The following is a 23,631-nucleotide window of genomic DNA, read 5'->3' as shown; positions in this document are numbered from 1 at the left end:
TGTGCCGAGACGGTTACATCAAAATGTAGTTCAAACATCTAAGAGGACACAGATGCACTTTTAAAAGTTATGGGCGCATGCACACGCACACAATACACAGAGCTAAGTTTAAAACAAGCAAAAGAAGATGAAGCAAAAATAACTACCAAATGGTTTCGCATAACAGGAAGACGCTCAAATTTTTTGGGTGACTCAAACTGTACTTCATGCAGACACCAAAATGACTAAGTAGCATGTGGGAGAAACAGGAGGGTTTTTTCTTCCTCTTAACTTAAGGCTTCATTAATCATTCAGCGTCGAATTTGAAGGAGACCACCGGGACTGCCTGTTAGAACAATGAACTGACAAATACAAGCTGAGCCCTTTAGGAGATCCTACCAGTGTAGAACAAGGGGGGCCTGTTCTTATACATGGCAGGCCATTAGGTTTCAAGCAAATCAATCACTAAGATGGATAATACAAGTTCATTATTGCCCCTCGGCTCTGACTTGCCTGGTTTTAAACCAGATTACAATCTAAGAGCTCTGACTGGTGACAAAAGCAAACAAACAACAGGAAGTTTGCCACAGAATAGACTGAATTTGCTCAAGATGGACTGCCAAATATAATAGAATTCAGTAAAGTACACAATTATTTGTTACACTAGATGTTTGGGTATTGATTGGGGTTAATAAGTCATTTTGGCTGGTAGAACATTTCCCATTTTAAGGTATGAATTAAGCACAAGTACAATACAGTGAAGAGTCTAAGGGTAAATACAGGGTCGTGAATGTACCTTCACCAAGTGCCCTCTTCAGCAAGTCGTGCTTGGCCTGCAGTTTGGAGATGAGATTGCTGCCTTCCAAAAACTCACGGAATTTCTGTGGAGAATTTAGAGTAATTACCCAGCAGCCCTGAGCACCGGCAGGAGCACCCACTCTTAAGACGGCAGTCTGTGATGAAGCAGCCAAGGGCAAAAGGACGTGCTAAGCGCCCCTTTTAGAAGCCCTTATCAGAGCATGTCCATCCCTGGATTGAAACAAGATTGCAGCTGGCAGCTGGAGATATTCTGGGGCAGTTACTCCTCTGCCAGCTGATCAAAGATTTCATAGGAATGATGTGCATAAGTTAAACATCACCTACAACCCAAATATCAAGTATATTCATATATAGATAAAAGCTTTGACTACATGTTCTAAGATTTATTATATAGATTCTGTGGTTTATGATCACACAGGAATGAATCTGTTGTAAAGCTGCATTACAGACAGCATGGATTTGATATTTATTTCTGTTTTCTACATTAAAAATAAATTTTAAAGTCATTACTTTCGCTAACTTGCAGCAGACATCATCTCTGCACTCACCATGAAGTAGAACTGCTCCGTCTCTTGCTGGTTGGCTCTCCTCTTGGCGATGCTGGGCTTGCTGAGGTACGTCTCCGACACTGTGGACTTGACTGATTCGGTGGACCGGCTGTGGTGGAAGCACTCAGACACATCGTAGTCTTCAATGGTCACCATGTCCTGGATGGTGGTCAGGGTTGCCTCTGATGTCTTTTTGATCTGTGAAAAGAAGAGAAGGTGAGAAAAAGCTGATGTCATCTCTTCTATATCACTATGTTACCATCTCACTATACACAGAAACTCACTTCACTCCCTGAAAACCACTCTCTATCCCAAGACACACTTTAAAATTCAGGTGGTTTCTGACGAGGTGAATGTTCCCTAAAATAAAAGAATTTCCCGACGGTTCAAAGTGACTTATTTATCATTGTGTTCACACTCACGGGGTGCAGAGGTGAACAGTGTCAGATGGAAATGCCAGATTGAGCTGTAGGCTTTTAAGATCCATTTTCATAACCACGTCTTCCTGTCAACAGTTCTTCTCTCAGAGCTTATAAACACCAGGACTTGGCCAAGCATGCCCCACCACTTAGTGTGAAAGATGTTCGACCACTGCTGCAAGAGCTGCAGGGCATAACTGTGTCCATAATATTATGACATAAGATGGCACAACATGTGACATTCAAATGAGAGAGTAGATAAAAGTTAAAGACGCGCACACACACATCCAGGGGGAAAAACTGATGTGTGTGTGCACACTTTGGCACGTTTAAGCCTTCAGAGTCATCCCAAATGTAAATATGTATATAAGGGATCAAGGCACTTGCAGAGTATGGACCAATGGCAATACAAACAGAGCAAATATAAACAGAGAAAGTAAAGGAGGCAGACAGGGAGGCATAAGAGACTAAACTGAAGTGTGTTAAGTGTGAACATGAATCACTGATGTGGAAAAGCCACAAAAAACCCCAAACAACAACAACGACAACACAAAAACCCACCAACAAGCACTTCCCTGGAAAAATTAAGCAAAACTGCAGCATTTCATGGAGACACTCACCATGTCAGTTCACTTACTGAGATTTTAAAAAGGTGGGGAACGCACAGGTCAATGGGACCCTGAATGTAATGCAGCTGGAATTCCTCTTGATTATCCTTAATGATCAGAATGACCTCACCTCAAAAGGTAGTGACCCCATTTGTCAGTTATTTAGTGAGCGCAAGCTCAGAGGTAATGAAAGAACAAGGCGAATTCCTCGTGTTACAATTATACACACTGAGACAACTGTGGATTGTTTCTTTTAAACTGCCTGACCCGTGACTCATTTCACCTTCAAAGAAGAAGAAAAAAAAAAGAGTCGCCCTGAAAACCAAAGAAGACTTTTCAGCTTTCATGTGTTGCTGTGATGAATTACACTGCTGACACACATGCTCGTGCACACATGCTCGTGCACACATGCTCGTGCACACATGCTCGTGCACACAGAATGGATGTAGTTATCCCACCTTTCATGAAGGAAAGGAAACACGCAGACACGGAACATGAAATGCTAGATTCAGTAAAGTGAAACTTTCAAATGACTAAAAAGGCAAATTTACACAATGACAGGTAACTTCTAACATGTAGCTGTTGGTTAGACTGAGTGCGTTTGAGTTCCTCTCCCTGTGTTCCTGGCAGCCTCATTCAGAGTGGCACCATGGAGGCGAGAGGCCCAGCTGTCATCATGAAGACAAGAGCCATGCATGTGTGATAGAAATGCTCCTAGTGAAAAAGTTGTTGAGTTTATCCATTATACAGCAGACGGATAGTTACCAGTGTTCGGTGCAGGGCTCAGTTACAGCAGAGCTCTTAGAGAGACTCGGTGGATATGCGTGTTAATCCGTAAATTATAAACCATAAATCCGGTGTCTCTATACTTTGATATAGACGTTCCAAAAGTAAGCAAGTAGCCATCATTATCTAAACTGAACTTCAGCACTGTTAAAAGCAAAAAATAATTCCAGTCGCAAAAAAGTGGAATAAAGGTTTATTCTGCAGGGAAGCACACCACTCCTAGTTAATCCTACATCCGTCATCAGAAGTCAGACTGCAGTCCACAGCTTTCAACAGACCCGGCAGTACAGTAAGTGGGTAATTCGCTGATCTTCCGCTATGAGCACACACACAGGCTTTGATGTGCTTCCTTGATATTTATCTGGAGGAAAAACAAACACTCCCTGCAAAGATGATGCTATTAGATTGCCAGGGTTTAGTGTGAAACATCTTGAGAATAACCATTAAGTGTGCTTGTGTATTTGCAGGAGAAGACGGCAGAAATCAGAGGAGGAAAATTAGTCTGTGTGAGCACTGGGTCATGCAGAGGCAAATGAGATCTAAATGGGCAGATTATTAAGTCTGCAAAAAGACAAATCACACTGACTGACTGATGAGGAGAAATGAAATTATGTCCTTAGAGAAATGAGTTTTTTGATGAAAGAAATCCAGCAGGATTATGCTAAGCCCTACGCCTAAATAAAAGTGAAATCCAGCGTCCTTCTCCCTGTGTTGCACTCTATCCAGCGCCAATGCAGAGTAAATTATTCAGCAATGTTTTCTTTCACCAACTTCACGGGAGCCAAAGAGGTTTGAGGAAGCAGCTGCACTTCTCTATGAAGCACTGCCCTGTAGTTTTTCCTGTCCAGATAAAGACAGACGCTCCTTCTCCCTCGTACGTTTGACAGTCCAGCTTTTAGGTCGCCACAGTGCTTAGAAAGTTCATTTTCCAAGGATGTATCTGGCACATCATGCCCAGGAAGAGGGGCCATCTGGTGATCCTAACATGAGGCAGCGGCGCCCTCCAATTTTGACCCACCAGGACATCCGCTTCAGCGAGGCAGGAGGACAAGGGCATGAAGCAACCGGGGCTTTTCAACCACACACACAGTCACAAGTATATGCACAGTTGATTAAACACTATACGTACTGCAGACAAACTGTGGTGACGCCAACAGGACTCTGACTCGTCTGGTTATAGTCCATGAAACACCACAATCTGAGTCTCAGTAAATAGGCTGTGACTGAGGATCATTTTCACCACTGACTGACTGATATTTTCTTCTAATGACGTGGGGTGTATGTGTATATACACATACACACATTCTGTCATAAAGCTTGATAAATTCAATTAATAAAGTTAATGAATGTATTTTGCATATTCAAAAAAGCCGCACATACTGTTATTCTGCACTCATAGTTCATTCCTGTAGACGTATAGTTTAGACGTCTGTTTAACTAAAGATTTGACCATCTGATCAAAGGGAATCTAAAATGATGATGAGTGCAGATGAAGTTGTGAGGCCTGCTCCTGTGTCTTTGTAAGAGGATAAAAGAAGAAAGTGCAGCGATGTGGAGGGAGAGAAGCAGAAAGGAGAAGCAGGTCAGACGTGATACAAAGTAACAGCCCGATGGAGGTGACTGCACTCTGAACCAACAAAAAGCCTTTCTTCTCCATTTTCAAGAAAACAAAATGTAAATTTACTCAGGCATGCTGCAGATGCATTAAAACAAAAGAGCCTGAGAAGCAAAGAAGCACCCACAATGTCAATGCAGCACAGGTGGGAGCAAAACGACAGGCTTCACAGAGAGGCTTTCAGAGGCTACCTTCGGGGCATGAGCAAGAAGAAAAAACACAGTTTGTAAGCTTGAGTCTCATCTATAACTATTTTCCATCTCACCTTGGATGACTTCTGGCTGAAGTTAACTTTGTTGAGCATCTTTAATTCACTGTCAGCACCGTGCATCCAACAAATAAACACATAACAAAGCTGCCAAATCTCAGGCAGACAACAAAACTGAGACATGTTTGACGCAACTAAACCCCCTGCAACACAAACACCTGGATTGCGATTTCCATTTTTCTTGCCCCCATTTTACCTCTTCATTTTCAATCTTCAGAGTAGCGATACGAGACTGCAGCTGCTGGAACCTCAGTATAAGCTCCCCATTCACTGGTGGCTGCACTGAGATCTGACATACCTGGAAATATAGACAAATCACAGCATCACTGAGCATGTACCTGAAATTTCAAGCTATCAGAGGAACAAGGTCACGTAAGCTCTAAATTTAAACAGGATGTAGGCATCCAAATTCTTTTTCCAATTGCAAGGCAAACCACAGTGACGTCTCCCAAATGAATGCAGACACCGATGCAAAAACAGCTAGTAAACAGACACGCTATCAGCAGAGTGCCAGCCAAACAGTAAAATCCCTAACACATGTTGAGCTTCATGACTTCAGGGGACGTAATAACACATGATTTGTTAATTTCAGTACCCCATAAAACCTGATCCAGCAGCCCATACGCAATAAAAAGCTGCACTCAAGCCACTGAATATCTGACTAATGCTGAGATATTTTTATTTTTCAAAATTAAGCTCAAAGGTATTCAGTATATTTGCACCACTTATTAGATAAAATCCAGCTGCACCACATACTTCGTCTCCCATGTGAGGCTGGAACTCAAATTTTGCTGGAGGACAGAAGGCCGTAGGGTACATCTCCATGAACCTCTGTCGGTCACTTCGTGGATCTAAACTGTCCACTGCATTTTCGATGATGTCAAGACCCTCGTGGCGTGACGTCTCCAAGTTATATTCGGCAGACAGGTAAGTCCGCAGGGCACGATTCAGACTGGCATGATAACCCAAATCACAGCACTGGATGGAAAAAAAAAAGAAAAAAGGCAGATTAGTAAATTGATTTTATCAATTATGGTTGATTATTATGGAGCTTAGACTTTCAGCTTTAATTTAAGAGGGTTAAACAAAATCATTCAGTTATTATTATTCATCAACTTTACACTCAACCTTTGGCAAAAAAGTAACTGAATAATTCACCCACAGACTATTGTTACTTAGCCGCGTTGGTTATTTCTTCACATGTTAAGCAGATAAAGAAACCTGCAGTTGATTCCAAGTGTGACAAATGCATTTCAAAGTGGTTTCTGTAAATCCAGACCGTGATGCAAAGGAGCACTCGGTGACAGTGAAAAAGCCACCCTCAGCGATAGTAGCAATAGCAAACCAATGACAAGAAGAGAAAGGAGTTCATTTGCACAGACCTGGTGTGTAATACCAGACAAAGAGTGACTTTGTGTTACTAATTATTTTGCTGTGCTTATTTTTATTTAGATGATGTAAATTATAAACCGTGGATGCAATAAAAATGTTTATAAAAATATAAATGAGCAAAGCTGGCTACATTTTATGGTTAAAAAAAAAAAGAGACTAAATGACATCACTTTCTGAGCCAAAAGTATTGCCTCTGTGTTGCACGACTCGAGCCGTACCTCCGGGATCTGATTTGCCAAGGTCACTGCTAACAACAGCACCCACCTAGAGCTCCACACAGAGAAACACAAAATGGCCTGAACAACTGTCAAACACGATGCTACAACCAGCCTGCTTGTACACTTTGTTTTTCACTATAAAAAGTCTCTTCATCAATAAACAAATGCTTGTGAGCCTGCACACAAAGCTCACGCAGAGAGCATCTCTCACACAATCACACACACAATCACACACACACACACGCCCTGGTGAGATGTGAAGGCTTCTGAGCAAAGCAGGGAGAGGGGTAATTTCAGCGCACAGCATGCCGCTGAATAGAGGTTGCATTTCTCTCTCCCTCTCTTCTCTCCTTCAGTCCTGTCTGGAATATAAAAACCCAAACACTTGCCAAAATCCCAGCCGTCTCCGGTTTCCTTAGAAACGCGACAGAAAGTGGTGCAGTAAGTTTATCTCTCTCTTTCAAAAAAAAAAAAAAGAAAAAGAAATGACTCAGGTAATGAAACTGTGAATAAGTCATATATCTGTATTGCATAAAGCAAAACAAAGAAAAACAACATGATCAGATTAGGTAACAATTGTCTTTAATATAAAAAAGAAGCCAGTTCAGGGCCACGCCCCCTTTTTATTCAACCAATCTGAAACATGTGAAAAATAGCTGTTACATAATGTATAACTAAATATTAAACATAGGATTTCAATAATGACAGAGTATGGTAGGAGGAAAGAATAGCTTTCATCACCAAAGTTAATAAAGCTGCTTTAATTTGGTCCTGCACTATAATTTCCATCCCACAGTCTAGTGTCCAGAACTCTTATATTAAGCACAGCTGCTAAAGTCATCAGTCTTTCTTCTGAAGGTCAGAGAAAAAGCCCTGAGCAGTAATTGGTCTTTTGCATAAGAAGCTCAAACAAATATGAGAAAATCTTAACCGGGGGTGGGGGTGGGGGTTCAATGTCTATAAAAAGGGGTGAAGTAGTGATTAAGGTTGGGTAATCTTCTCCATAATCTAACTGTCCTATAGCAGCCTGGTATCATCATATAACTTATCCGCACCGGTACTGTGGTGGCGCACAATTATTATCAACTTAACAACAACACTACTGATTTGCTGGGTATTTTTGACATTGTTTATCAGGACGAATAAAAGTACTGATGCATACATTGATTGTTTGGACAATAAATCAATATGTTAAATACCACAGTTTAATCTGTATCAGTCAAAGAAAATTTCAAGAGGCCAAAAACGAATGCAGAGACATCTGCAGTGCAGGCACTCTTCCATTGTTGTGCAACAATGCTTTTGATTAATTGTGTATAGGCATTTAATTGCCAAATTTTCCATATAAAATTATTCCGGGAAAATACATTATTATTATTATTACTACTACATGTACCAACCAGTATCCATCTCCCAAAATCTGCATTGGAAAGTAAAAAAACAAAAGACCACCACTTAAAACGTGTGTGTTCTGATTATTAATATTCTCCTCAGTCTCACTTGAGGCAAAAAAAGTGTGTGCAGAAGAAGAAGAAGAAGCTGGCTCACAACACGACTGCCAAAATCCCGTGGTTTCATACTTACATCAATTAAGTCCGACAAGTCGTGGATGTAGTATTTGTAAACGGATGAGTTTGTCGCTTCCAGCGTCAGCAGGTACTCGTTCCGCGCTTTGATCGACTTCAGCTTGTTCTCGGAGTACTTGGCTTGACGCTGATGAGAGAATTAGAAGCAAAAATGAGAAACAGACAACAACAGAGCGAGCGAGACGGGGTGAATTTAATGAGTGAAGATTTGCCTTTTGACAAGTGATTATGCTTTCATGTCTCTGCACGCACAGCGAGTCACAGTGCTGGGACTAGATTACTGTCAAAACAAAACATTTTAGGCAACGTTAGAGATAAGTTACAGTCTGGCATGAAAAGGACCAAGTACGGAAAAAAAACAAAAAAATGAACTAAAACCAGGCTGTGGCCTTGGTTTCAACTTGGACACCTCAGTGTGGGACAGAAGTTTTTAACTTACACTTCCTCTTCAGCAGAGAAGCATGAGGCTGTTAGTCAACACGCGCTGACCACTGCACTAGGCTCTGATTCACACACTCCAGATCACCCATATTTTAAGACTTCCCAAAAGCATTCCTGGAAAACTTGTGTTATAAAAAAATCAGTTGCCTGGACTTTAATCATTTGCCACAGAGATTTAACAGACAACAGGCCTGTTCTAAGAAAACAAAGCCTGGGTGAGTCTTTTTCTTTTTCAATACTGAACAGTTATTTTTTTCTCTTTTATGGTGCAACTACTGGCTTTTGCTGCCTTTAACACCTGGCATCTTACCTTCTCTTTCATCTTCTCAATTTTCTTCACAGAGCTGCGCCTCTGGTATTTTTCCTCCATTCGAATGCTGAAGACAGGATCAGCCCTGCCAATCTGCTTTTCTTCTTGCTTCTCAGCCTCCTTCAGCTTGCTCTCAGCGCTGATGCTCTCCGAGTGGTACATGTGATACGTCTTCATCACCTGGACAGGAAGGAAAAGGCATTGTTTTATTTCAAGACCAGAAAAAACAAAAAAGGCAGCAGCCTCTGGGTGTTGGGTTAGTTCCTGTGGGGTCAAAGATCAGAATAATCCATCGTCTTAATCGTGACCTAACCCGCAAATAAGGCTTCCATCTTCTGACTCACTCATTTATCACCTATCGATTCAACTCCTGTCAAAGCACTCATCGCTCACAGTTCTTCTTGTGCTGAACCACAAATCAAAGAGTCTTTTTTGTTTAGTTAAGTACACAAACCACACAGGCCAAAAAACTAAAAAGATGCACTCAGGAAGTTATCAAGAGGACTATTTTTAGACTTTCAATTCAGCTTTTTAATGAGATGGTATTTGGCTCTGGCTTCATGTCTTCATGTAGCATAAACTTCAAAAATGTGTCTTTTTCTTAAAGCTATAATCGCATTTAAGCTGAAGTCATTCACCGTTTTGCCTTCACACTGTAACAATGTAACACAGCAGAAGTTTATTACGCTGATAGTGGCCTGCTGATTAGAGCTACTTCCTAAAGCTTGAATCATCCTCCTCCTGCGTTCCTCACAGTACTCCATGGATCCATTAGGCAGTGACTCAGCTGCAAGTAGCAGGTTAACTACAAAATACAAATAATGAACTTTCCAAACTTTACAAGAGAGCTGAGAGCTGATAGTCTTATTAACATAGATGATAAACAGACAGTGGACTCATAGGAAAATAATGATGACTCAGTGGCATGGTAAGAGGAAAACTGAAACAAATTCATGATGTCATTGTGAAGTCTGAAAGCAGAATAGGCCACTCAACCCCACACATCCATGAAAATGAAGACATTAGGGAAGCATTTGGAGGAAGAGAAACAAAACAGGTGAAAATGACGAGGAGAGGAAATGAGATCTGAGCTGATGGTTCGTGGCGGTCGGCCAAAACTACTGAACTAAGTAGAAGGACCAAAATTATATTCAAACGTCCAAGGCAGCAATATAGAGCACAGAGCGGTTTAACCTGGAATGAACTGACTCCGGCAAATTACAGCTCCACAACCTGTGTATGAAATACATTTGTCTGCACAAAACCTCAGCTTCAGTACAAATAGAGACTCACCCATTCAAAATCTAAACATCTTTCCCCCAATGTGAGTTATTTCTGTACGAGTGGAACAACAGAGCAAAGCCTGGTTTGTCTGGAGCCCTTCGTCTTTGGTGGGGTTGGCTTAACTGGAACCAGTTTAGAGATGGGTGACTGACCTTGGTCCGCGTACTCCTCACTTAATGGTCTGGAGTCTGCCACTGCTGTGTTTACTTTACCGCTTTTTTTAGAGGGACACATTTAGACACGGACGAGACCTGTTATTTCAGTGGCGGTGGCCGACACTGGGACTGCGGCTGTCTGATGCAACAGCTACCCTGTGTGCGCGCGCGTGTGCGTGTGTGCTCACGTGTGTCCTCCCACTGGGGTTAAAGCAGGCCAAATCTACAGCGTGGACTGTGGTGAGAGTGACACACATTAAGCTCGAGAGTAACACGTTGTTGTGTTTGGAGGAGCGAGGGCTGGTCTGCCCCCTTTACACACAGGGGAAGTGTAACCAACTTCAGTCCTTCATGGTGAGTAACTGGAGACTCTATAAGCAAACTGAACTGATCTTCAGTGAATGTTCTGGGAAGGCAGAACAACTGATTTGACTTGTTGCTACATCACCGTACATGCAAGGTGACGATGCGTCAGGAAAGCAACTAAAAACACAAAATCACACACATGAACAGTATTACTGAATTATATTTCATAAGCTTTAAACCTTAGGTTTGTTGTTATTTATGAAACGCTACTCACGCTATACATAGGCTACAGTAATACACAATATTTAATAAATATCAAACATTAACTTTTCATTCATTTTACTTTTTAAAGGGTTTGCTGGAGTTTGCATATCCATGGCTTCTGTGAGGCATTGAATACAAGGACTAGCAGAGCTGATAGTCAAGTTAAGGCAGTAACTAGCAGGGTCAAAGGTACACAGAGGCTGCTAACAATACAAATGAAAAGCGTTAGGAACTACACTGCACATGTGCAGCCTGTGTGATGCACCAGTTTGACAGCTTGGTAAAATTTCACTGACCTACTGGGGTGAAATTTTAACCTGTGAGTTGACAGGTTCAGAGCCATGGTTTGGTTTCTTGCAACCTGCAAGCTAGTAGTCTTGGGCACATATAGCATAATTACAATGGTTCTCATTTTGAATGTAGAACTTTGTTGCGTGTAATGCAACTTGGACTTTTCCCAGGTTTTCTGTCTGTCTCTGATGTCAGCTACTGAAAGAAATAAAGAATGATAGGGAGCAAGTTGCTATTTGGCTCAGACCTCCCAGTGTGACTTTGCATGAGTCGTTTTCAAGAGCAAAAAAAAAAAAAAAAAACTGGTGATGAAAGCTATTAGAAACAGAATATGAACTGTAATGAGTCAAGCAAACACAGAGATGAAAGTTTGTAGCTTTGAATGGCTGATTTATGAGAGTAAAGGGGACAGTTTTATGCTTTTGTGGTGCAAAGAAATGTGACTTTTCCTGTACTTTGTTTGCAATACATTTGCTTGAATGTTTAATTTAGAATCCATCAGATATCTTCCAGTTTCAGGGTTAAAAACATCAAGTTGTTACAGACAGTAAGAAATTATTGAGCTCAATGCTATAAACTAGTCTCAACCACAGCCAAGATGAATGTATTCAAGTGCATTAGTGAAAAATAGCAGTCGTTACTACTTACTGTGTATAGCTCATTGAGGACTTTCATTAAGTCTTCCTGGAGCTGAAAGGCTATTTCTTTGCTCTGTAAAAGAAATACAAAAAGGAAAAACAATAAGAGCAATACAAAGAAATCACCATTATCACACAAGAAATTCATGTTCTATCCAGGTAGTTCCCCTTTAAAGACAACACAGTATAAGCACTGTGGGAACAACCATTACTAAACTGCAGCTTCACAAATCTTTTCAGCAAATGCACACTGTTCGTTCTATATCAGGTTTAATATAAGTGCCACTGAGGTGAAACCATTCTCTACTCTTAATGGTGCACATACAAAACAGATGAGTGCATTTATAATACTGTGTCAAATACAGGCTTTTGTGTGTGAAAGTGGTGCCGGTGTCATGCTAGCTTTTCCACTTAAATCATCGAACACCGCTAGAGTTTCAGCGTCCACATGCTCAACACATTATCTGGCCTCTACGCCTGAATGTAAAAGATTTCTTCCAAATATGTTAACTCAATCAGCCGCGCCACAAGGCTGACTCAGTAATGCTATCACACACACGCCCACAGAAATGCATCTCATGGTTGTGGGATACAGTTTAACAGTGATGGTGTGATGGATTTAGAGAGGCCTTTACTATTAATTTAACAGTGAAGCTTCCATATTTCTTTCACACTGACTCATATAGCGTATCAGATGTTTATGAGATTATGAGTCATGACAATGAATTTTTGATCTCTCCACTATAGTGTTGCCACCTGGATGATATTACAACCTTGGCCTGTGCACCAGGCCTATATCAAACCCAATTATCCTCAGACAAAACTCATTGTGGGAGCCACTCACAGCGATATGATGGACAAGCTTTCTGAGTGGGTATCAAGCCAGCTCCTGTAGTAAGAGAGTGGGGATTTATTTTCTAAAGATATAGAGGGCATTGTAGTCTTTTTAAGAGCCATAATGCTGAAATAAACACTACATTTAATATTAAAGGGGGCTATTGGGAGTTTTTGAAAAAGGCAGCACAATGATTTTAGGAGTGAGGGTAAATTTGGGGCGAGTTCACGAGCAACAAGATGCACATTCCTGATGCTGGCTTCAGACTGTTGCAATGGCAACAGTTGTTGCCAAGGAAATTAGTTATGTAGCTAAACCTGTTTGAATGTGCACAATGTCTTTGGGAAGAAAACATGAATTTATATCCAAAAAAAACCAAAAAAAAAACACCAAAAGCATTGCAGATTGTGAGTCGTCTTAAAGCCGTTTTTATATTTTACTGAATAAGAAATTGCAAATAGTCAGTCTGCCAGTTTTAGCCGCACGATACAGTTCATAAAGAGATAAGCTGAAGCAAGCACTGAAGCAAAGTTAACTGGATGCATTTATTTTCACAGTGCAATATATTGTGCCGTAGTTGTTTATTACTTGTGACACAAGATGCTGTTAAATGCATCACTGACCCAAGTGAGTTCTCAGACATGATCACGCTTGCACGAAACACCACAAGTTTTTGGCTATAACTGAACCGTGCATATGCAACCGACCTGAACCGCAGCAAGACTGCGAGTACTTCTACGCAGATTTTCACAGTCTGTCACTCATGTTCTTCATGTTGCTTACAGGTAGAGCTGTACAGTGTCCAAGTATTTTAACAGACAGCAAAGAGGATTACGCTCTCAGTCACTGGCTGCTAGGCTGGTGTCTGAAATTATAGAGTCACGCTAGGTGACCTGACTGATCTGCAACACCTACCTAACCACCACCTGGTCTGTCATTTCCCCAACTTGGAGCTTTTTAGCTAATCGGGACATAATCAGATAATTAGATTCCAGGAGAAACAAACTCAGCAAGAGGAAACCTCAGGCATGTTTGACAGGTGAGTGTAGATAAGGAAGTTACTAAGCAGTCTTACGTTTTTTGGTGAACTATACGATCACCTGGTCCTTGGGTTTATCAATACTCAGTAAACTGCCTCTTAAATGTAAATTCACACGATTGTAAAGACACAGACCTTCCCCTGTGGGAAAATCCATTAGCAAGCATCAGTTCCATGGACAGGACCTTTGACTATCTGTCAGATCTAACACACATCAGTTCTTTCCCATTGAGGAGGCTGGGAAGTGATCCAGAGCTCAATGAAAAGCCTTCTCAGAGATCACAAGATGTGCGAGAAAGAATGTGTGTACACGTGTGTGTGTGTGTGTGTTGGATGTGAGAGGAATAAAGAGGGAAATGATCGTAAATTACATTTACAATCACGACTGCCTTTTACCAGAAAAAGCTACACGTAGCATGAGGTTTCGAATTTTGGAAACAGTTGTTTAGCGAAGCTGTGTTGTGTAACACATGTCGCTGATTTAATTTGCACAACGTTTTTTTCCTTCCTGCTTAAAGGAATCTCAGCTGGGGGGTTTCCAATTCAGTCCAATTCATTAAAAGGATCCTGCAAATGGGTTTTCCCTTTCAACTTCATACCATCTGTATTCCAACCACATTAGAAAGATGAAACAAACCCAGTGAGAAGAAACCATGGCAGCACTTAGGGAGTGGTGGGTTTCATATTGCCACTGCCATTAATCACAGTATAGAGATGGCAGCTGTATACGCTGCAGGGCCCGTGTGTACATTAGTGTCTTCCGACTGTAACTTGGAATTTGACCAAATGACACAAATATTGAACCCTTCATAAAATGTCAGCCTAATTATTGGTTAGTCCAGCTGTTTCACTTGTTATTTAAAAAAAAAACAAAAAAAATACTCTGTATATAATAATCTGTTAAAAATGGTTTAAAACTAAAAGTTGCATTGTTATTTATTATGCAAATAAGAAACTAAATTCATGTTTTTTGAGCCGGTGTTCTGGGAATCCATCTTACCTCACAAACCATCCTAGCGGTTGTTTCTGCGCATGTGCTTTGCATGCGCACAACACAAAATTAAGTGTCAAACCATCATATCTTTGTGAGTATAAGCTAGAAGCATACTCTGATGGGTAAAGTTAAGTGGCAAACCGTCCTACATACTTACATTTCTGCTGGAATTCTTGTGTGACGGCAGGAATGTGCATAAACTACGTACGGTGGACGATTTGCCAAAGTAGGATGATTTGTCAGAACACCGGCACAGCGGACGTCTCTGAGAAGTTGCAAATTCAATGATGCAAAACATTCAACCACCAACACTAATTTTTCTGCTCAGGAATGAAATTATTGAACATAAATAGCTTTAATTTGGCATCTTTTACTATTTTTTTCTGCTTTTTGTAAAAGTGTAACTTTGAAAATTCAATGACAACATCAATAATTTTAGCATTAAAAATATTATTTTGATTAGAGCATTTGCACACACTGGTAGATTAACTATTACAGAAACATAAAAATTTGGTAATTATCGCTACTGTTAGGTTTACTCCACAGCTGCCCTGAATTAACATTGAGTGGTGGACTAATACATTTGCAAAGCACCATATTGGAGGTGCTGGTAGTGGATTTTGGGATATTACACTTTTTGTTATTACACCAAATCAGTTAAATAGATTCAGCTTGAATTATTTCAATATTTACACCTTTTTGTAAACTTATGTGTTGCTTTAAGTTCAAAAGTGCCTCGAGCTCTAGGAAATCCACCATGTAGCTGCTGCCACAGAATATCACTTTCATGAATAAAACAGGGCAGAGCAAAACAAAGAGCCAGTTGTATGAATAATGAAAACTTGATGCATGTGAGAAGATCTTTCCAAGCATAAAGACAGAAAAAGCTCGCTACTCGAGTCTTGCGTTTAAACACACAAAAGAGGAAAAAATGTGGTGCTTCTAAAGAAAGCCGTGGTTTCTTTTTAAGTGACCACAGTGCAGAACTAAAGAAATAAATGCACACGCCGAACAGCAACCGGAGGATGTTGACGAAGACAATATGGCCACTATGGGGTCCCTCCTCCGCTGCTGCACCTCGCAGCATGAAACCTGAACATACAAGGAAATATAAACACGGGTCTTTGATGTGGTGGAAGGATGACAAGAGTACAGCTGTCTCCTCAAAGCTGTGAGGGAGTCCACGTAACATGGGGGACTTCTCTGTTGTTTGTGCCTCGTTATTGAAGCTCTGCTGAGATCAAAGGCTCGGGGAAGCTTTAATTAGAGTGCGAGCTGTGTCTCGGGTCTCCAATGAGCTGGGACCTCCCATCAGACTGCTTCTTGTCTGCGCAATGTCACCTGGATACACAAAGTAAATGCCAACTTTAAAAGGACAGTCTATAAAGTGGCTCGATACAGCAGATTCCACAGCAGTAATGGGGATGCAGGTGGAGTAATGACAGGACTGCACTACTCCACAGTTTGTGAGGAGTTTCTGAGCTGCATTAAAAATATGTATCATTATTGAAAGTAGTCTATCATTATGATTGTGAAAGTAAGTTAAGCCAGGACAGAGGTCGGTGACTCGCGGCTCTTTTGCTCCTCGGCTGTGGCTAAAATAAGAAAATGTTAAATGTTACAGGCACAACCTTCCCTGTGTGACGTGATCTGTGCGTATCAGGCGCTCGCCCACATGTGTTTAAGAGAGGGTTGAGAGATGTTACGAGTAGGTTTAGACTCTGTATACACAGAAGGTTTTTTGAAAGTGAAAATGATTGCCTTCGTGAAGCTGAACTTTATAAATTGTGCGTAAATGATTAGTATTTATTCAGGTTTGGATGTTTGCATCTGTAAAATAGTTTCACATGGTGGTTTTTTGTTTTGTGTGTGGATTGAAGCACGTGCGTGTGAGTCCTCAAAAGTTCATTGTACACATTTGCAAAGCTTAGCTTACAGTTGTGGATCATATTGTGTGCATTTGCAACCCTTTTGAGACAAATGTTATAGTTTTCATGATTATTCTTGTTTTAAATTATAGCGGCTCTTTTCCCCCAGTATTCGCAACAAGACGAAACTTTGAGAAAATACTGTCTGTTTCACATCTGGCCTCGTTAGTAGAACCAGAACCCTTTAAAGGGAAATGAGTGTTGCAGCTTCCTGTGAGTCTGCTGGGGGTTCAAGGCAAACCAAGAAATTATACTGCTTTGAAGACCAAATTTAAAAAACAAAAATGTTTCCTTCTTTTTAAACAGATAAGATCTTGGAGGTTTGCAAGAAAGTGGAGCATAAAAAGAGAAAGGATAAAAAGGTTGTGCAAGCTAAAATGACACAAAGGCGCTCCTCTGAAGAAAAGACACTTTGTAATTTAGGTTTGCGGTGAGTTCATGTGACTCCTGCAACATAGGAGCTCATAATCTGTTAGGGAGTCGTCAGCTTTGTGGTAGAAAATGCAGCAGATTGGTTTTGGTCATAAAACCATGAGAGACCGAAGACGTTCTGAATCTTAAAGACTGGTGACCGAGCTCCCAGCGCACTACTCTTAATTCACAAAACGAAACCACGGGAGCGCCACAGACCATCATACCATCAAACGCAATGCTGAATATATATCCTGCATATCATGCGACTAAATATACACTGTTTTTGAATGAATGGATGCATTAAAAGTGAAAGATTGTTTATATAACATGAGGGCCTGGAGACACTGCTGCCCAATGTGACCGCTACGAAGAATCTGGATCATGTTAGTGGTGACTTTGAGTGTTTTGCTGATCAAAGAAAAAGGCACATGTGACCCATTTCTAGCAGAGGTCAAACATCAGTATAATGAACAAAAAAAAACCTTCAAAAGCAGTCAAAATGAGACTATGAGAATTTAAATAGACAAGGAAACAGTGATGCAGAGAAAAATACTAATTTATTAACTTATAAAAGGTCATTTGTGTTATATATCAAGTACATGAGTGTTTTGTTATACAGTTGTACGATAAACAAGGCTGAAAAGTGCCATGAATTCCTGCAAATTTGCAAAAAGAAATTGTGCTGATTTTCTTTGTTTTAAAAAAAACAACAAGTTTTTCCCTTTAAACCATAAAGGAAATGAATGAAAACTAAATGAAAAATACCTGCTGCAATTCTTATAGCACAAATAAAAAGACTCAAAAGTCATTTTTAGGCTACGTCCACACTAATGCGTTTCCGTTTGAAAACTCATCGTTTTCTCTTCGTTTTGGCCTCCGTCCACACGGAGACGCCGTTTTCCTCAAGGAAAAACGCAGCGTTTTGAAAACGCTCTCGAAAACGCATACATTTCAAAACGGAGCTGCCCCGTCGCAGTGTGGACACTCGAAAACGCAGACTTTCTAAAACGATGACGCATTTTAGTCATGTGATGCAGTCATGTGACCAATCAAACAAAGACAGCGGAGGGCGTTATACAGCAGTTGTTTTGTTTGCTCTCAATTTTGACAGCCCTAAAAAAAAGATTAATATCAGTTTGTACATGCTCCAGGTAGCTTTTCTTCAAATTCTTTAATTCTCACTCGCTTTCACGCATGCGCAGGACTGGAAGCGTTTTGTGCTGTTTCAATGTGGACGCACAACTTTGTGAAAACGACTGAAAACGCTAGTGTGTGTGTGTGTGTGTGTGTGTGTGTGTGTGTGTGTGTGTGTGTGTGTGTGTGTGTGTGTGTGTGTGTGTGTGCACCGCCTCAACTCTAAAAACTACTTTGCCCTTTCTGCCCTCACCTTCTTGAGTAGCCGTGTAGAGTCCTCGCTGATCTGCATGAACCTCATGATGACATTGTTGAGGTAGATGTCACTCAGTGTTGCGTGGTCCTTACTCTCCCTCCTAACCTGGTTCAGCAGCAGGTACCAACAGTTGACTGGTGACAGCAGATTCTGGTCTTTCCTGAGTAAACCAATGGAAATAAGAGTTCAGATAAATTAGGGAATGAAAATGAAAAATTATAAAGTAATGGTTATAACGGAGGTATTCCTTGGTTAACTTTTGTGCCAGACTGAACATATCATGGAGTAAAATTCACTTTATTCATTTTACAGAGTTAAAGAGGATTTACTATTTATATCGTTTTAGAATAATTAGTGCAACCTAAGGTCTTTTGGTTTTTTTTGTTGTATTTAATGCAACAAATTCCCATTAAAGCACTTATCTTTTTTTGCCAGACAAAAGAATGACTGAAATGTGGCTCATTCACACTACACTGTTAACCACCCATTACTTCCAAGCCAAGCTGTTGTGCTGCTGTGAAAATTCAGGAGCTAAATGAGACATTCTTTGTTTAGAAAGATCGATTTGCCCCCAAAACAATTTCATACTTCAATACTATTATCAAAATAACCTTGCAGGCCTGTACAAAATATCTGTATGCATTCATCTGAACATTTTCCTATTGGCAACTGTTGGCTGGTTTAGACAGCATTTCCTCTTTTTTTCTAAATGCAGGAGATCGTGACAAGCAGGATGTTTACAAAAACCTCAAGAGCACCCATAAAAAACCTCAAGAGCACCAGTGCTCGTCACTAAAGCAGAAGACAGATTCATCATAGGCGTCCCAGGGTGTTAAATGTCCCATGCACCACAGGCTCTGGGCCAAAAAGATTCTCCAAATATTACAAGGACTACACAGCTAACTTGGAAATATCAGTGACATTTCTAGGGCAGAGCTACAATGCTCTGAGCAAAAATGATTTTCTAAAACCAGGGAAGAGTGTCCCTAAGACTATAAATACACTGTGTAGACTGGTGTTAAAGAAGCCATGTATATGTTGTAGGTGAACTTGAAGAGTAGAGTAAAACTGCAAAAAGAACAAGAAAGACAAGGAAAAGAAGAGAAGCTGCACAATAGTGGATAATAATAGAAAAGAATTCAAATAAAAATACAGAAGTCAGAGAGGCGTTTCCTGCGCTGTGTGCCGCCTGCAGCCAGGCTAACTGTAGGACATTGTCCAGACCAGAGTGAGCTGGGGCCCTGTGTAAGCAGTGGCCCGCAAGCGGACTTCCTCTGGGTTAATCTATAACATTCCTGCTGCCTGCAAAAAAGTGACACAGAATATAAGTGTGCATGCTTGTGCACATGTGTGTGTGTGCTTGGGAGAGAACTGAAAGCTGGGTCTTGGGTCAAGTCTTTCAGGAACCATATGGAGACTCGCCTCTGCACCTCTCCAAGTTTGCAAAGACGGACAACATTTGTCAACGCAACAGGTGAAACTTTACACTTGGCAAAGCTGCCCAGCCCTGACCTAGCCTTCAACATTGGCACCACATCTGCTTGGTGAGCAAAAATGAAGAAAATGAACAACTGATACAAACATTCCAAACAGCTGAAATGTTTCCTGAGGTTAAGCAAAAACAGGAAGACAACTACGCAGACATGAAAAACATCCAAGGGGATTCGTTTTTCAAAGAAACCAGACGAACATGATAACATGTCCAGTATGGTTGGGAATCAGAAAATAACTACATTTTAAGACAATAGTATTGCAATACATTGCCTGTGATAATGGTGGCATCACAAAGCAGCGGCATATCATTTTAATACATTAGTTCCCTGATTTGCTTTCCTCAGCTGTCCCTGACGTCAGCCCTGTGAATGTGCCCTTCATTGCAAGTTAGTTCACTGTACCTTCCCTCACAGCACCATGTGAAGTCATGGTAAAATGAGCCATTTAGCACAAATACATGTTTTAACCACATTTGTGTGTATAAATAACTTTTACACACGGAGAAAAATATAGATTCTCACACTCACTCAAGCAGTAACTGTGCTTGACGGCATCACTCACCATCTGTCAAAGAGCAATTACTATAGAAATCCTTTCTGCATTATGTATCAGATCCATTCTACAGCACTCAATCTAGACTTGTGGGAACAGTACTAGTTTGTGTTTATTAATTCACTCATGTTCTCAGGTCCAGATGAATCATGTTCTGTAGGTCACTGACAAGAAGCTGGACATAAAGCCACTAAACAATTTAATACTGGTAAATTGACTCCTCAGACTGGAAAAAAACCCACTGTACTGTCTGAAGTAGGACAGCATTACTAAGTTTAACCTAATTTAACACCAGAAGTAACCTGTAACCTATGTGCACATGGCTAATAACATCCAGGGCATCCAACAAAAACGGCATCCACCTTTCACATGAAATTTGATTAAATCTGAAACATTTAAAGAATAATGTAGCATAAGTAACAGTGTAGCACATGTTATCAAATTAAATCAATTTGTTTAAAAAAAGAAAAAGAAAAGAAAGAAAGTTTGATTTAGTAGGGTCAGCCCCTTCACAAAGTATAAAGAGGACAGGCAAAAAACAAGTGGGAAACCCACACAGGCTGTGACAACATAACCCCCTGGGAGTTGCTAACCCCACATATAATGGCAGGAAAGTCTCACTGTCATCATTTCCCCCTCAGCCAGGGCAGGAACTGGGTCAGACAGAACAGTGACAGATAGACAAGACTCCCCACAAGAGCCAAACACAGGTATGAAAAGAGGAACTCGTGTGTAGAAGAGGGGTGGGGGGGGACAGAGGAACAATGTCACCATACTTGCACTCTCATACAGCAGGATGACACTAAAAATGAAGGATACCAATTCAGTGTGTACAGTATTTAAACAGAAGGTCTTATCAATAGAAATGGCAAAATAGCAAAGTTGTCTAGTGCCACACTGATTTAAAAAAAAAAAAAACAACAACAACAAAACCCCCAAAACGTTTCACTTTAAAGTGCACAAATCTCCAGCACCAACGAAGCTGACTCGCGGTGCAGTCTTTCTGCTTATTTGAGTACACATTTACATTTTAAAAGGAAGCAACAGAATGCCAAAGGCTCATAATGACCACAGGAAATGCACCATTTTCTTCATCACTGGTCCTGTGAAAGAATCCCAACAAAGTTGAACTTAATCAAATGAGAATGCGTCAGCAGTTTTCCCTAGACAGCAGGTAGTTATGTGTGGCATTACACAGACTAAGCAGCCACGATGTTTTCCACACCTCCCGCTAATCCTCTGAGACAAAGTGAGGAAGTCCTCTAACCAGCGGCTTAATTTCAGATAAAAGCAGCATATTTAAGACAATCCCAGTTGTGGCTGATGCTACATAAATATTTCAGTTATTCTTTTGCTCTCCGATTCCACGTCCCCTCCCTGAACAAACCTTGCATAATACAGTATCTGGTTGTTTGCATGTGTGTGTTTAAGAAAGACTGGGGGAGAGAGAGAAGAGAGTGTTTGCCCATATTTGTTCATTTGTGTGTGTTCTGCAAACAGCCGCTGAAACACAAATAGATGGCTCTCCCACAGAGTGCTGCAGTGGACAGCACTGTAATTTTGTTTTCTTTCAAGAAGATCCCCCCCACAAAAAACCCAAAACTAAACTGGTGGCTCTGAAGTGTCCTAATGCCCGTTCATTTTCAAAGCTGATGTGCTGCACTCAGAAGCTGCTGCTGTCTGCTTTACTGCAGCATTGCCAAACATCCGGGACACTTAAAGCTCTGAAAGTTTTCGTATCTATTACACTTTTGCTTAGACCAACATGTTTAACAGCATGTGTTCTCCAAAGTGTCCTAATTTGACTTTATAGCTGCTAATTGTTACGTTTAATTGGGACAATTTTTTCCAATGCTGCGCACTGCGTTTACTTCTATAATGAAGGCTGAAGAACAAAACCTAAAAACAGAACTACACAATGATCTCTTCATAGTTAACCGTAAAACAAAAGTTCTCTTGGACAACAAGAGTCTCAGAACAGGCAGTGGCTTAGAAAAATACTAAACTACATAATGATCAAAAGTAATGATGCCTGTAAGACGCTATATTCACATATTTGTTATTATTGTTATCTCTTTTGTTATGCTGAAGTATGTTGAGAAGCAGAAACGAGCACCATTACTTTAAAATTTACACTTTTGTTGCGTTAGGCCATTTTCAAATGTGGCTACAGTCTTTACTCTACTTTAGAGTTCAGCAGACCTCTACTGCAGTCTCCCTAGACTCCACAGGTATAGCTCAGCTCAGTACAGGGCACCCCCGAAGCAAGAAGCATTCCTCTCCAGCAGCGAGCAACCGCAATACTCCCACAGGTCGCACAAAGTCTGTACTTTCAGATGTGCACAAACTTCATTTCACCCCCGAGAAAGACTGAACTCCTACTGTGTCAAAACTTTTTCGTAGCTTGGAATAGCTCGAGAACTTTATGGTAACACGTAAATGGTTCAAGAACAACATAGCTGCCTTCCAACAGCAGAAAACTAGGTTTAGTCTTGTCAAACAAAATCACACATGGCAATGTTTGCAGACTGGTGGAAGGAAATTGTGGCATCGTGTCTTTATAGCTTCACAGAAACATGGTTTATACGAAGGGGGTATGGGATCACAGAAGCATAGCATCAACCACCACCTGTGTTTTGCCCCATTTCCTAGAGGCAACTAAAACAAATACCCATGGGATGAGGCTCGAAGCTGCCTACAAGGGAACTTTCTAAAGAAACTGAATATGTCAAAAATGCTGCATATTAATGCATTTTTAACTAAAAAGAATGACATCTTGAACGCTCATCTCAAAATCTGCTACGCAAACCAGACTCAACAACACTGCTTCATTGCCAACACTTTGTGAATACAGCTGGTCTTGACCAGTTCTTAGATTTAGCTGCTGATTAAAGGACGATACTTCAACCAGGAGCAATACAGTCAAAATAAGCAGAAGTTTAAATTTAGCAATATGGCTCCCTGCCCGACCATGTCCATACACAGAAAGCTGGATCTGAAGTATGTAGATGAACTGATCTGCCATTGTGGATGATTCCATAGCCTTCCTTAAGCCTCA

At 40.8% G+C, this 23,631-nt stretch overlaps 1 protein-coding gene across 6 annotated transcripts in view; it reads right to left on the bottom strand.

The window, feature by feature from the left end:
• srgap1a (SLIT-ROBO Rho GTPase activating protein 1a) overlaps window positions 1-23,631 on the bottom strand; it is a 76,573-nt gene that overhangs the window by 24,354 nt on the left and 28,588 nt on the right. For all 6 annotated transcript variants that reach the window (XM_026176587.2, XM_026176588.2, XM_026176585.2 and 3 more), the window contains exons 3-10: window positions 18,525-18,687; window positions 11,938-12,000; window positions 8,990-9,169; window positions 8,237-8,365; window positions 5,799-6,020; window positions 5,239-5,340; window positions 1,347-1,544; window positions 776-860 (exon numbers count right to left, since the gene is read on the bottom strand). In XM_026176587.2, the coding sequence (XP_026032372.1) occupies window positions 776-860; window positions 1,347-1,544; window positions 5,239-5,340; window positions 5,799-6,020; window positions 8,237-8,365; window positions 8,990-9,169; window positions 11,938-12,000; window positions 18,525-18,687 (1,142 nt within the window). The remainder of the gene's footprint in view (window positions 1-775; window positions 861-1,346; window positions 1,545-5,238; window positions 5,341-5,798; window positions 6,021-8,236; window positions 8,366-8,989; window positions 9,170-11,937; window positions 12,001-18,524; window positions 18,688-23,631) is intronic.

Source organism: Astatotilapia calliptera, chromosome 7 (assembly GCF_964374335.1).
Source record: "Astatotilapia calliptera chromosome 7, fAstCal68.1, whole genome shotgun sequence".
NCBI classification, from domain to species: domain Eukaryota; kingdom Metazoa; phylum Chordata; class Actinopteri; order Cichliformes; family Cichlidae; genus Astatotilapia; species Astatotilapia calliptera.
This window is presented reverse-complemented; position numbering and strand designations above follow the sequence as displayed.